The 14,123-nt window shown below is 38.9% G+C and overlaps 1 protein-coding gene across 3 annotated transcripts; it reads left to right on the top strand.

Moving 5' to 3' along the window:
* The first annotated feature begins 418 nt into the window (after positions 1 to 418).
* Positions 419 to 13,704, top strand: igsf5b (immunoglobulin superfamily, member 5b). 3 transcript variants are annotated; one of them, XM_049725138.1, is made up of 10 exons: positions 419 to 521; positions 2,307 to 2,403; positions 3,717 to 4,025; positions 8,250 to 8,377; positions 9,012 to 9,177; positions 9,918 to 10,049; positions 11,623 to 11,647; positions 12,271 to 12,350; positions 12,965 to 13,029; positions 13,259 to 13,704. In XM_049725138.1, exons 2-10 carry the CDS (start codon positions 2,355 to 2,357, stop codon positions 13,367 to 13,369), a joined length of 1,065 nt encoding a protein of 354 aa, XP_049581095.1. In that variant the 5' UTR covers positions 419 to 521; positions 2,307 to 2,354; the 3' UTR covers positions 13,370 to 13,704. The 3 variants fall into 3 exon arrangements, with proteins under 3 accessions (XP_049581095.1, XP_049581098.1, XP_049581097.1); XM_049725141.1 differs by having other exon boundaries at positions 3,903 to 4,025; XM_049725140.1 differs by lacking the exon at positions 12,965 to 13,029.
* The last annotated feature ends 419 nt before the right edge of the window (positions 13,705 to 14,123 follow it).

Below are 14,123 nucleotides of genomic sequence, written 5' to 3' on the forward strand. Positions count from 1 at the left end.
ACAACCACAATGTGCTGTACTTCACCCCTTGCCCCACACACACATCTCAGCAGTAAATATTTCTTTGCCGACTGACCTTCACCGAGTGGAATGATGCATGTGCTCTTGACAGCAGAAGGCTGTTTCCTCACTTCTACCTTTCTTCTCTCACGCTACTCAATCTCATAAGATCACATACGAGAGCTGTCGCAAAGATACAAATTATGATTTTCAATTAAACCTTTTAGTGTGGTGCACAAAGTACACAGGCATTAACCAATGTGGGCTTCCATTGACTTATCTGGGTTTATTTTTGTGGGAAGTGTGACTATACAAGGACTACTCGCTGTTTGCTGTTTCAATCAATCTGCATGTGCAGGTATCTGCATCAGTTTGGGTTGCTGGGCAAAGTTCATTTTGCTAATATTTAACAGGACCTTTTTGGGTGATGTAGCAGAGCCCCTCACATAACAGTATAGAAGTATTAATGAAATATATTTATCGTGTGCGGATTCTTATGGCTGTTCCATAATGACAACAAGGTAAGTCAGACACATTTAATCATATAATAGTATAGACAAGGGAGCAATATTGATTCTTCCCCATTTGTACAGGCACATTAGAATTTGAATGTGTGTCTCCTGGTTTCACACTTTGTGAGACGTTGCAAAATTACGGAAAAAATACTGAGAGCATTTAGATTGTATTTACTGCACGGATCTTTGACACATTACACTAAAATCTGAATGTATAAAATACATAGAAACAAACAAGACAACAAAAGGATACATTAAAGTGTGAATTAATCACCATAATTATATAGAGCTATATATAATGGAATAAATGAAGCTACTTCAGGGTACCAAGTGCTATATTTATTATATTTAAATAACCACTTCGAGTAAAATTAAGCTCAGTATGTACATCCATTTATTTTATTGCTTTATTTATAATGTGCCGTTTGTACCAGTTATGCATCTTATTTTGAATTAATTTTGCTTATTTGTTTTTCCTGCTAGTCACTTAACTCAGAGGTACACGCAAGAATTCCAATGTACTTGTTTTCCGCTCGTACAAATTTGGCAATATTGTTACTTTATTATATTCTAATATCAAAATGTAATGCTGAATTGGTATCTTCTACCGGAGGCATTTTAAGTGGTGTATGTATTACTGATTTCCCAATAGCAAAAAGGAATTTACTCTTTTGTTGAAGAAAATTTAATGGGGATCACCATTTCATGTCACTTTCCCCACAGGAATTACTGTACAGTCCTTGAAGTGGTCACTTTACCCCAATGCTTTAATTAAACCTTCAGATAAACTTGCTATTTTAATGCATTGTTTTATAGCTAGGTTTATTATTGTTGAATAAATATTCTGTCTTTAATCGTACATTACTTTCTGCCTGATTAAATATGCCTTAATTTCCACTAACAGAACACTTCATAACCACATTAAAATGTTTCAAATATGATGCAGTACATAGTGTTTCTCAGGAATTTTGCCTTTGCTTAGGCCAGTGGTTGTCGAATGGGGGTATGCAAGAATTTAAAATATATTTAAAAGAAGTATATATGCAAAAATCCTTTAAAAATAATTTGTAAATGGTGTAAATGTTTCAGGAAATATATAAGTTCAGTAAATGAGTTTCAGAGTCAGTCTCCTGGTTCAACCCAATCTGTGACATGCCAACCTAGTATATCACCTGTCAAACACTTGAAATCTTCATTTAAAATTAAGTTAATCATTTTTGAGAACAGTTCTTCACTATCATCCCCCCCAAAAGTGCATGGTGTCTTTTTTATTGTTATATATTCTGAGTTACAAATAGTTCAGGAGAGCCCACTATGCACATGGAATTTAAAAGAGTAAGAAAGCAGACAATGATGGCACAACATTCTGTTTGAAGCCTTTCCTTGTTTTCAACCAAAAATGCTTTGTACTGGTTGGGAGGTACTTGCCTGAAAAAACGTGTTTTACAGTAGGCGCTGAGAAAAGATTGAGAACTAATGACTTTGGTTATATCGCTCAGTTTTGATTGATGCTTTCAGAGAGTGCACTTGTAATTTGCATTTCTAGAAATAAATCAAAAGCATTTTTCATATTTTGCCTCCTTTGAGGGACACAGCAAACAGCAACCGCTGCACCACAATCATAACTCAAAGCAATATTATCTTGGGGCACAAATGTTGATACATCTCTTGAAATGGATCTCATTTGTGTCTATTTGCCGTAATGTTTTGGCTGGATGGTGTAGTTTGACTTAACTTGACTGAAACATGTTTGCACCAAGATGACTATCTGTTTGATTGTTTTATTTTTAGGTGCCCTCTACTGTGATTGATGGATTACCTCATTTGAAATGCACAATCATGGACATTTGTGTTCGGTGGGTGGTTCTTCTGTTGTGCAGCACTCAAGGTGAGAATTGAGCATAAAGCAAACTGCCGCCTCTCTGACAAGTGATGATGATAATGACGATGATGATGGTGATGTCAAGGAGGCCTGTAAAGTATGCATTAACAGCCAGAGTGCTTGTGTTGAAGTGCGGCACTACTTCTGTTTACACCCACAGACCATCTAGTTCGAGGAGCTCCTAATGATCTCGTTGCACTTTGTTATGAATTTTCCTCCGAATAATATCAGTAAGATGGAACCAATAGCAGGAGAATTCAGAATCACTGGTCCTTGATTCCCGATAGGATTAAACTCAAATGATGCTCATTAGTGTGCCATTCTATGATTGCAATAAACTGTTTGTTTGGCCCAGATGGGTTTTTTTTTTATTTCCCAGGCTTCATTTCCTAAATGGCTGAATAATTTATGATCCTCTATGCCAAGTTCACCGCAAAGGAGTTATGCATCACCCTGAGTATTGTGGCGTGAACCAATTAGTCCACATCTCTTTGGGTGTTGGTAGGAGCTTGCTTTCTCCTTTTCTAAGAGACTCTTAATAATGTATAGTGGAACCTGTAGTCGAACACGATCCATTCTTGAACACTTATTTTCCAGATGACTAAGAACATTTTCCCAAAGGGAAACATGGAAATGGAATTCATAGTTCCAGAGTCAATATGTTGCCATTATGAAAACCTTTGTGTAAAAGACAGGCTTATTATGTTAGCATGCTAACTATAATACATACAGATGAAACAATTAGTTCATTGTAAATTGTAAAAAACATACATTCAACCTTTCGTTTTATGAGAGATGACGTTGCACTAGCTGCTTTTCTACATTTCCAATGTATTACAGAGAGTGAACCTCGTTTTTTTACAAGGCACACATTCTGGTTCCACTAGCAATATAAATCAAATTAATTGATTTGAAATTAATCTGAACTTTTTCTGTAATAACCCATAAAAATGTTATCTCAATGAAGCTCTTAAACCCCTTCAACAAAGTTCTTTGGCACCAAGTTGCCACCAGATGCCAACAGAGCAATACTTATATTGTTTGAAAAATGTTGTTTTTCTTTTGGGACTATTGTAGCCAGGACAGAGGTAACGTTTGTAACCTTCTGTGTTGGCATCATATGCTGAGGTCTCCCGTGACATCATGCACGACTCTTGTTTGAACAAGTTATTGGATGACCTGTTGGGTGTATTTTTAGGCATTTGTGTTGAATGCAGAATTGGGTGTAATTAGTATAAATTTTGCATATTGCATGTAGTTTCATTTTCCCAAATGTGGCAAAACAAAAAATTCAGTATTCTACATTGAATATTTTGCAGTTTCCACTCTTTTAAAGCTGTCGCCTGTCAGCTTGACTGTCCTTAGAGGGGACGAGGCCCGCTTCACCTGCAGTATCCAGAGTGCAGGATGGGCTCTTATGCTGTGGGAGCTGAACACCACAGTCGTGGTCACCATTTCCAGAGTTCACGGCGTACTTTCCTCCCTCATTCCCAATGTGACAGCAGTGGAAAGTGAGAATGGAGATGGTTGGGTGTTGGTTCTCAAAAGTGTGGAGAGGCTCCATGAGGGACAAGTGAGCTGTAACCTCGAGGGGAATGACAAGAAAACAGCAAGCCTCATTGTTCAAGGTCAGTGTCATATTTGTCCTCTTTTTATTTAATACATGTATATTTTTTCTTTTACCGTGATGAACAATATTTTTAATATCGACATTGCCCAATTTGTTTAGATGTTAACATATTTTCGTCTAATTCAAACTGTGCCAGATTTCACTATGTTTTGACATTGTAATGTGTCTCTAATTTCTTCATAAGGGGTGGAAGATGGTTGCGATTTCACAGAAAAAAATATTTCCCTCAGCTTCTTGTCTTCTTGCGTCTAGAAGACATTGAGATGCACTAAAATTTATTGTACTGCAAGAGCAATGGCAAAACACACTGAATATAACCTTGATAAGGACAAATAAATAAATAGCAAATGTTGCTTTGATTGTAGGCACCCACACGCTGCTGCTGCTTCACCACACGAGCTCAAAGCGATTCAAGCTGCTTTGTAGTTTTCTTTGAAAGGAACTGAAGAATTCTAATTATAACCATTTTGTAATGGTGTGGACACAAAGACTGGTGTTGGGGATTACAAAATAAAATAAAACAAATTACATTTCAATGTAGTGTGTCATACAGGACATAGAGGTCCAATACAAGAAAAATGACTCATATTTGATTTTAAAAAATGCTAATAAGGGTAATGAAACAATACCATACCATACCATACCATGCCATGCCATGCCATGCCATGCCATGCCATGCCATGCCATGCCATGCCATGCCATGCCATACCATGCCATACCATACCATACCAGCAATGTTAGATGAAACATTTGTAGTTCACTGTCCTAGATAGGAGCAGGGTACATCTTGAAATGGTTGCCAGCCAATCGCAAGGCACACATACACAAACAACAATTCACAATCACATTCTTACCTATGGATTAGAGTCTTCAATTACCATGCATGTTTTTGGAATATGGCGCAATACATTACAATACAATACAATACAATACAATACAATGCAATACAATGCAATACAATGCAATGCAATGCAATGCAGCGCAAATTTATTTATATAGTATCATAATAATTGTTCAGTTATTGATAGTTGTGCTTTTCATGCAATAATAATGTCCTTTTAAGATTAGATACAGATACGTTTACACAACTCTCTGCGCCAAGATTTTTACATACATACATTCCCATTGGTTGCTCAATTAAAAGACAGCATATTTCCTCTAATCACAAATAAATTATGTCCTGAAATATATTGACCATTGTTGCTGGCACAGCATTATTCAGTCTTATGGAAATGGCATATCTCAGATGAGCAGACAAGTCATTAAATGGCACAAGATTTGTACAGACCTTTGCTTCAATGACCTTATCCTTCTGCTTGTTTGCATCCTTGGTCCTTAAATGGAGAACTCAGAAATGAATGAATGAATGAATGAATGAATGAATGAATGAATGAATGAATGAATGAATGAATGAATGAATGAATGAATGAATGAATAAATAAATAAATAAATAAATGATTAAGCAAGCCAATGAACCATTTTTCCACTATATTACAAAGATAATCTTCATAGCATTCCAGAACAGCAAATCCCCACTGACATGTTCACTCATTAATAGTACTGTTAGTGAAACAGCACTCCGCCCTCTTCAACACAGACCATACACCCCTCCGGCTGTCTGGAAGCAGACGATTGCTCTGACCTGACACAGCCTTGGAATTAACGGTGCATCCTGGCACGTCCACTTAATAGTCAGCAACTCTGTGATTTGTGTACTGCAGCCTCACGTAGAATGTTGGAAGGGAGCCACAAATCTGCTGCACATTCCCTTTCTGGCTTTCATTGCCTATATATTGCCCTTTGTTTTGTTTTTTAACTCAAAGATACTCATGTGAACTAATATATACGTGTGAATGCTCTGAGTACAGAGCGTTGCACTCAAATAATGGGCCACCATATCAACACAAAGATCTCCTGCAGTAAGTAGCAAACCTCGTGAATCTCTTTCCCAAGGTGTTACAGTAAGCTGCTGTTGGTTATCGGGGGGTACAGTATATTCCAAACCACCTGTAAAAGGTGATAATCTGCTACATAGAGAGACGAAATACTGTTTTAGACCTCCCACTTTCTCTAAGCTTGCTAAAACACACAAACTTGTTAAAACACTCCTTGTAAAATATTTTGTAGCATCTGGTCTCATTCTCTTGCTGTCAAGAAATGGGTGACGATCCTGTAAAATTACTTTCAGAAAATGGAAGGAAGACTTAGTTGGACATCTCTTTTTAAAAGAGGATAAGCGAGCTTGCTTCAAGCTGTTTGTCACCGCCAGTGCGCCAGCAGCGTTACATCATTCGCCAATGGAGGAAAAGCATGCTTTCTTCAAGCTGTTTATCACTGCCAGTGTGTCTGTAGCTTTACATCATCCTTACAAATGTACAGTTTGTGCACTTCAACATCCTGTATGGACTCGGGCAAATCAGTTTCTCCTTCTGCCATGTCAAGAGCTGTCCACTCATCCATCCATCCATCTTCTACTGCTTATTCGGAGTCAGGTTGCGGGGGCATTCTATAGGTGGCAAATCAAGCCAACTGTGTTCACGCCCACAACGGTCCAAACTGCCCATTTTAAAATGACTTAAGACAATTTTTATGGTAGTTTGGTGCTCTCTGTCTGTCTGTCTGTTTGTATATATACCGTATTTGCCGGTGTATTGGTCGACCTTTTTCGATCCAAAATCGACCGAAAAAAATCGACCTCGACTTATACACCGAGTCATAAAATTTAACTTCGTATTCATCGCTTCAAATGTGATGGTAACCGAGGCCGTTTCTCATGCATCTCATTGTGCGTTGCACTTAGAAAATTTGAACCGGGCGGCGTGCGCACTCGCGCACGGCCCGCTGGAAGTCGAATGAGGCTCAGCGATCTCCTCCGCGGTGCTTATAAACAGCCGATCCGCTCGGCGGGGGCTATTTTCGGCCACTCGGCGCGTGCGCACGGGCTCCCGGATGTGCCGGGCGGGTGCGCGAGCTCGCCGGCCGCTGGAAGTCGAATGAGGTGCCGCGATCTCCTCCGCGGTGCTTATAAACAGCCGATCCGCTCGGCGGGGGCTATTTTCGGCCACTTGGCGCGTGCGCACGGCCTCCCGGATGTGCCGGGCGGGTGCGCGAGCTCGCCGGCCGCTGGAAGTCGAATGAGGCGTCGCGATCTCCTCCGCGGTGCTTATAAAGTGCCGATCCGCTCGGCTTGGAGCTATTTCCGGCCTCCCGTTGGTGCCGGGCGGCGTGTGCGAGCTCGCCGGCTGCGATCTCCTCCGCGGTGCTTATAAACAGCCGCATGCGCACGGCCTCCCGGAATTTGAACACATTTCGTCAATAAATTTCGCATATTGAATTTTGAAGTTTAATATAATGCAACAATTGAGCTCGACTTATACAAAGGATATATCATAAAATCGTAAATTTCCGTCGAATTTTAGGGGGTCGACTTATACACCAAGTCGACCTGCACACCGGCAAATACGGTATATATATATTATATATATATATATATATATATATAATATATATATATATATATATATATCACTGACCTCTAAATAGGTCTGGTCCACATTGAAAAATTGGGGATCGATGTTCTTTATGTCTCCAAATTCAGCAATCAGATAGACTGTGCCTTTGTCACTTATTTTGCCTGACAACTCACTGTACCTCCTATGCTCCATAGAGGGTTATTTAGCTGGCAGGGTGCTCGATGAGGGGCAGAAGATGAGAAGCATTTGTCAGGCTTTTGACACTTTTAGGTGCTCAATCAATCAAGCAAGTCTGTTTTTTCCTATAAGTGAACAGGCCCACAAAGGTTTTGTTGCTGCTCTTCCTTACACACGCCTGCATGTTGTCAGTGTTAAATCCTTTTTTGGGCACTCCTTGAAATACTTGCAAGTTTCATACTCCATAAGTACATTACCAAACTTTCTACAACTTTACAATGTTAATAATCATTTCTTCAAATTTAATACTGATTATATAGTGGTGCTCCCCAGAAAGTGACATAATTGTATTATCTAATGTTATTCTTGTGGTTTTGGCCACAGTGGGTTAATGCCAGCAAAGTAGTATAATTTACTTTCATCGCTGCCTGAGGGAAATCACTGTGCAACGTCGTGAGTTACCAAATTGCCGATTGTGGCTCAAGGCTTAAATTCTGTCATCATAAGTGATAACTGAGGCGCCTGTGTGTATGTAAGTGTGTGACTGTCGCTATTCTGGTGTTTATTTTCAGAAAAAGGCACTGTGGAAATCTTTGGAGGCAATACAATCACTTTAAAAGGCCAGTTGGTCCAGTTTCAGTGTGACGCTGTGGGATGGCACCCTGAACCTTCTTTGCATTGGAAAGTCAATGGGAAAAAGGTAAACAAACAAAGAAGAAAGTACAGCAAAATTAGGAGATGAGCGGTATTATGATGGAGAGTTAATGCCTAAAAATGTTTCGGAATTCAAGCAAACGATGTTCAACATAATAATACTATAGATAATTAATTTATCCCTGAATACATTTTTGTTTTTTTAAAGTATGATTTAGTTTTTTGATTTTTGTAATTTGTTCTGAAATGACAATCAATGTATCTCCAAATGTCAGCTGGTCCCCATTTTGCTATATAATGCCAAGAAGCAAGGTTGGATGTGGGTCCTATCTAGCCCTTAGGAAGTAGCCAGTGCAGATGGCCCCAGCTGCCTTGCTGCAGCGTCTCAACATCCACCGGGCACAGAATTAAGTCGATTAACAGCAGCATGGCAGATTAACTGATTCCAGCAGCATTTCCTCTAGCTGGACTTGGGCAGAAGGATGAAGACGACAAGTACTCAGTTGAATAAATCTAGGAATGTTAAAGTTAAGATGATATTTAAAGGTGTATTGGACAGTTCACCATGACATCATATTTTTTTTCTAGCTGGCAAAAACTGAACTGTTGAATGCGAGTAAATAAACTCTTTAATATGCAGCAAATAATAATGGGTTTGTCTGTCTGGGCTTGGTGTGAAGTTGAGCCAGAGTGAATACAACCTCAGCAGTGAAGAGACGGGAAAGAGGCTCTTCACTGTGAGCAGCAACCTCAGCATGACTGCGACAAAAACCTCACATGTTGACTGTCTGGCCTCAGTGACCGCCCTCTCAACGCCACTGATGAGCAGCATCCGTCTGACAGTGGGTAAGACATCACCCGTGTCATTTTACAGTGAAACCTATTTATCATGTTCCGGACTCACCTGCAATAGGTACAATCTGTGTGGCTGGCAGACCCAAGTTCGGTGAATTCAGCCTAGCAACAACTCACTGAAAAAGTAAACAAAAAATGCCATAGCGGTTTAGGCAGGCTGCACTGTATACAGTGTCAAAAAAACCTATGGTAGTCTTTCTTGTGGTCAGCCAGGGTCAAGTGGTTACGATTGTCACCTCCCTCCATAGGGTGCCCAACATCCCCCAAACACGGCTGGGTGTTCTCTGGGTACTTAGGTAGTTCTCTGCTCTAGTGTGTGCTGCAAGCTGTGTGTGTTTGCTGTGTCCAATACCATGATGGATCAAAAGCAGAGATCAAATTTTGTGGAGGCTACATTAAAAATGAATCTTCTATATAACGTGCTTGTCCATGGGCAAATTTCTTGTTTGTTCCTTCAAAGCACAGTAAAAAGAGCCAGCCTACTTCATGTTGGTGCAGTTGCTTGTTGTCAGGCAAATTTCACAAAACATCAATCCTCTGTGTATTCTTTGGTTATCTCCCCACCCAAAAATATTATATCAATTAGACATTTATGGAAGAGCATATTTCTGATTATTAAACTTGTGCACTGCTGCAACACTATTTATCCTCATAGCTTATTGTCAATACTGCAACCAACTTTCACAATAACAAGTTTTCATTTCTTTCCCGATGTGACCTTCCCTACTCAGTTGCAGAGGTGGTGCAGGATGAAAATGACGACTGCACAGTCCCATTGGCAGTAACTTCCTCCCTCACTGCTCTTCTTCTCCTCCTGCTCTGCATCTGCATTGTCCTCTGGTACAAAGAAAGGAGACAAGCAAGTATGCACTTTTCTTTGAATTGCTTGGGGTGGAAGAAAAAAAGTATCGCCTCTCCCCTTCTCATTTCTGTACAGAGACTATGATTAAAGTATAATGAAGAAGAAAGGCGGTCACACTGTAACGTTGGCCTTCACCAAGGACATGAAATATTTTTTTTTTCACTGACTGTACAGAGAACATTAGTTGTCAGCAGAAATGTATACTTTTGTAAGAGAATTTTTGGACATGTAGGATGACTGCAGGGTTGGTTGGATTGTGATCACCAAGGATCAACACCAACAACTCGAGAGACTTTTGAGCTAGATGCAACCCGGAGCAATTTGGAGACAGATGCAATATATAGCAATATAATACAGTATATAAATCGTAGGTCCTATAAACTGGTGGTGTATTCTTTAACAGAGGAAGGTATTGCAGGGATAAGATGTCAGAGAAAGGCAACAAAAATATATAATGCATATTATGTAGCAGAAAAATCCCACAGCTTTGATTAAATATACAGTGTTGAACTCTTGAACAGGAATGAGGGATTTCAAGAAAATAATTTCCCTTTCTGCATTGTATACAGTAGTGTTATTTGATATAATATAATATTTGATATAATATAATAATTCACTACATTCAATTTGCAACAAAAATAGTACACTGTACTGTAAAAGTAATTGGCAACTGAAAGGCTACGAGCCCCATTACTAATGTTTAAAGTCACTGTGACAGTTTTACTGCAACTGCTAATCTGATTTGTGATGTGCTCAGACATGTGGTCAATATTTAGGAAGCTTCGTCTTAAGGCTGGGGGGTTGAAATAGTGCAGTATATACGTACAGTAGTGTGGCGAAGAAGTAGGGGTGTTGCAGAAATGGCTCGGCGTGTCCACTCTGAGGGGAACATTGAAGGTGGAGGAAGCTTGTCTTTCCACAGCACAACAACAAAATATTGCCTTGAGTCACACATTTAGAAGTTGTCGTAATCCCTGTAACTGATTGGAAAGCAGTGTAACTAACTCAGGGCTGTGGTTCAGGGCTAAAGGATTATCTCCAGCAGCTGATTCTGTAACCGAGTGTTCCTTTCGCCGTGACTCTGATTCTTACATCTTAAAAACGTGAGCTGCAGAAATGCAGGAGCAATGTTTTGCATCTCAATGATGGTGCTTTGCCGCTCTCTTTAATCGAGCCATATGTGAGAGTAATGTGTGCTTTGCAATTACTGTAAAAAAAAAAATACAAGGCGCTGCTCTGGTTCCCCTCAGAGAGTTGAGCGAGGGGGGATTTGTTATATAACAGCAAAGGCAGTTTCTCTCACTGCAATAGTAACGGTTTTATATGTCACATGGGGCTATCATTGTCGACATCCTTGTTATATGACGTTGAAGCCTTGTTATAAAACTCATTAACACTCTGCTAACTGGAGGCTATTAAAGCAGAATCCAAAATTAAGAATTACTGGTTGATGTATGTTATAGAAGTCCTAGTTTGTCACTGCATTGAGATGGCACAGTGGTTCTGTGGTCAATGCAATGGGAAATTAGTTTGTACTAAACCTGCTACAAAAAAAAATTCTCTTTGCCTTTCAGAGAGAAACACACAAGATGCGACAAGGTAAGATCTCATGTTTTTGGACGTTTCCCTAAACAGTGGACTCTTAACGGCTGTGGGAGCAAATATAACTGCCGATAAAGCTTCCTTAAAAATGAAGGTATACTTTTATTGTTGCTCAATCATATAAGTTGTGATCTTAAAATAGCTTGGACGAAATAAACATTTGGCTTCTTTAAGAGGCAGATATAGCGTACTTTATATTTGTCAGCATTTTCATCCGCAGCGGAACTACATTTTATATTGTTTCAAGGGAGAGGACTGAGTCTTGTAAAATATGTTCCTTACTGCCGGTGCACTTAAAAAAAAACAATACAAAGCCCACGATAAATTTCTGCGTTGTGAGGAAACTGTTCACAAATAGAAATGAATCTGCTTGAAAATATTAACACCGTTATCTTTTATCAGTTACCTATCATGATATTGCTAAAATGAACATTATTAGTCCATCACAAGAGTTCAAAGTTGCCAGATTTGTTATTACGAGAGTCACAATATGGGTCGGAAAAGTAAATATCACTCCTGTTCCCTAAATGAGAGGTAGTACGTATTAAAACTGTGGTATGAGATACAGCAGATTATTTATTTATAACGTGACTTTTGCTTATGCATTTGGATAATTGCAGGTGTGAGGGCATGAACAATGGACAAACTTTGCCTGTTGAGTCTACAGGTGGCAGGGTCAACTTGGGATACATGAATGAGGGTGAGTAACATAACTACAATTGGCAACATTTTACTCAAGTAAGACGACTGTTCCTTTAGAATAAGGCTCAAGGACAAGTGAAGAAGTACTGGTAGTACTCTAAATGATTACTTGAGTGAGACACTCAAGGACTGATCAAGTGATGAGCAAATTTAGATTTAATATTCTTTTAGACAGACCACAAATGTCAGATGAAAAAATAAAAGCGGGACTATAAAACATAAAATACCAAATTAAACACTAATAAATATCTTCATTTTAATCAAATAACAAAATGAGGCAAGTTTTAAAACTCTGTTTGGGGTCGCCCTGACATTGTGCGTTGTTATATGACTGCCTGGCTCTTTTGGATGACTGAAACTGTGTCATGTTATGTGTACATTTTATTAATGATGGTTGTTCCAATTTTCTTTGTTCTTGCTTCCAAGTGCATGAGCAGCAGTGACATAATATAGGCCCAATTAACCTACACTAAATCACTCACCTCTATAGATCAGGGCAAATTTAGGATGTTGTATGAATGATGCCCGAGTTCTTTAAACCTAAACCACAAGTAGTTGATCTGCGGCTGGAGGGTTAGATGGGGCTAATTGGCTTTTTCTCCCACCCTGCAGATGCAGTTTACAAAGAACTAATCAAAGGAATGCATAGCAAGATGGATTTTATCAGCATTGAGAAGGTAAGTTAGAGAAAGATAACTCAGGGAGACAGAAAAGATTCATTTTAAATCTGCTATCATTGAAAGACTTAGACCACTAATTTAGTGAGTCGGGCTGATCTCTCTGGATGGACATACAAAAGACTCAGACTCACTGCTGCTCTCAACCTTTTACAAAATACCAACCAAAATGGGGAGTTTGCGTTTTGTACTGTTCTTTTCTATTAAATCTGTGTTTTGTGTCCCTCAGGTCCCTGATGTTGTAACATCTAGCAACCTGTCTTTACATAGTGACCATCCCAGCCAAGTCAACCTTTCGGAGGGCAACCCTAAGAACATCCGGAGAGTTACGACAGTTTGAATACATTTAATGTGGGCGAAATGTATTCTCACCAAACCTTTTGTAAATTCACTTTCTCAGTGGAAAGGTATTAAAATACAGACAAACTTCTAAAGGCGAAAACAATTTGTTTCAGCATGCTGGTTGACAACCATTTAGTATATTATTCAGGACAAGGAATTACAACAAAAAACTGTTCTGTTCTTGCAATGGTTTAAGTACCATTTGAATTTGAGTGGAAAGTGCAGAAATAAGCTAACCGTTGCTATAAAATATAAAAACAATCTAATGTGAGAATAATGACATCAGTGTTTCTGCTTATGAGTCACTTCTTAGTAAATGCAGCTGATTTTGCAGTGTTCATTGCTTTATTCTTGTTTTGTTGTTTTTACTGATTTAGCCAGGGCAAAAGTTTGTATTAGAGTAGCATTTTTGTTCAAATTTTGAATTGTACAACCAAATGTTCAAGAGGATAGACTGTAAATGCTTGTATTGCACGAAAATCATCCCAACAATTTTAATAGACATTACATAAATTATGTGCCAATTGTCTCAACGTATTCTGATATTAGTGAGCAAAAACAATAAACATGTACCGTATTTTTCGGACTATAAGATACTACTTTTTGCACAAGCTTTGAACCCTGCGGTTTATCTGGATTTTTCCTGATTTTCATGATATAATATTTGCATACTCTCTTATATGTGGAAATTAAACATTAACACATTTATGGATTTTTCCTGATTTTCATGATATGATATTTGCACATTCTCT

The sequence above is a fragment of the Syngnathus scovelli genome, chromosome 7 (assembly GCF_024217435.2).
Source record: "Syngnathus scovelli strain Florida chromosome 7, RoL_Ssco_1.2, whole genome shotgun sequence".
NCBI classification, from domain to species: Eukaryota; Metazoa; Chordata; class Actinopteri; order Syngnathiformes; family Syngnathidae; genus Syngnathus; species Syngnathus scovelli.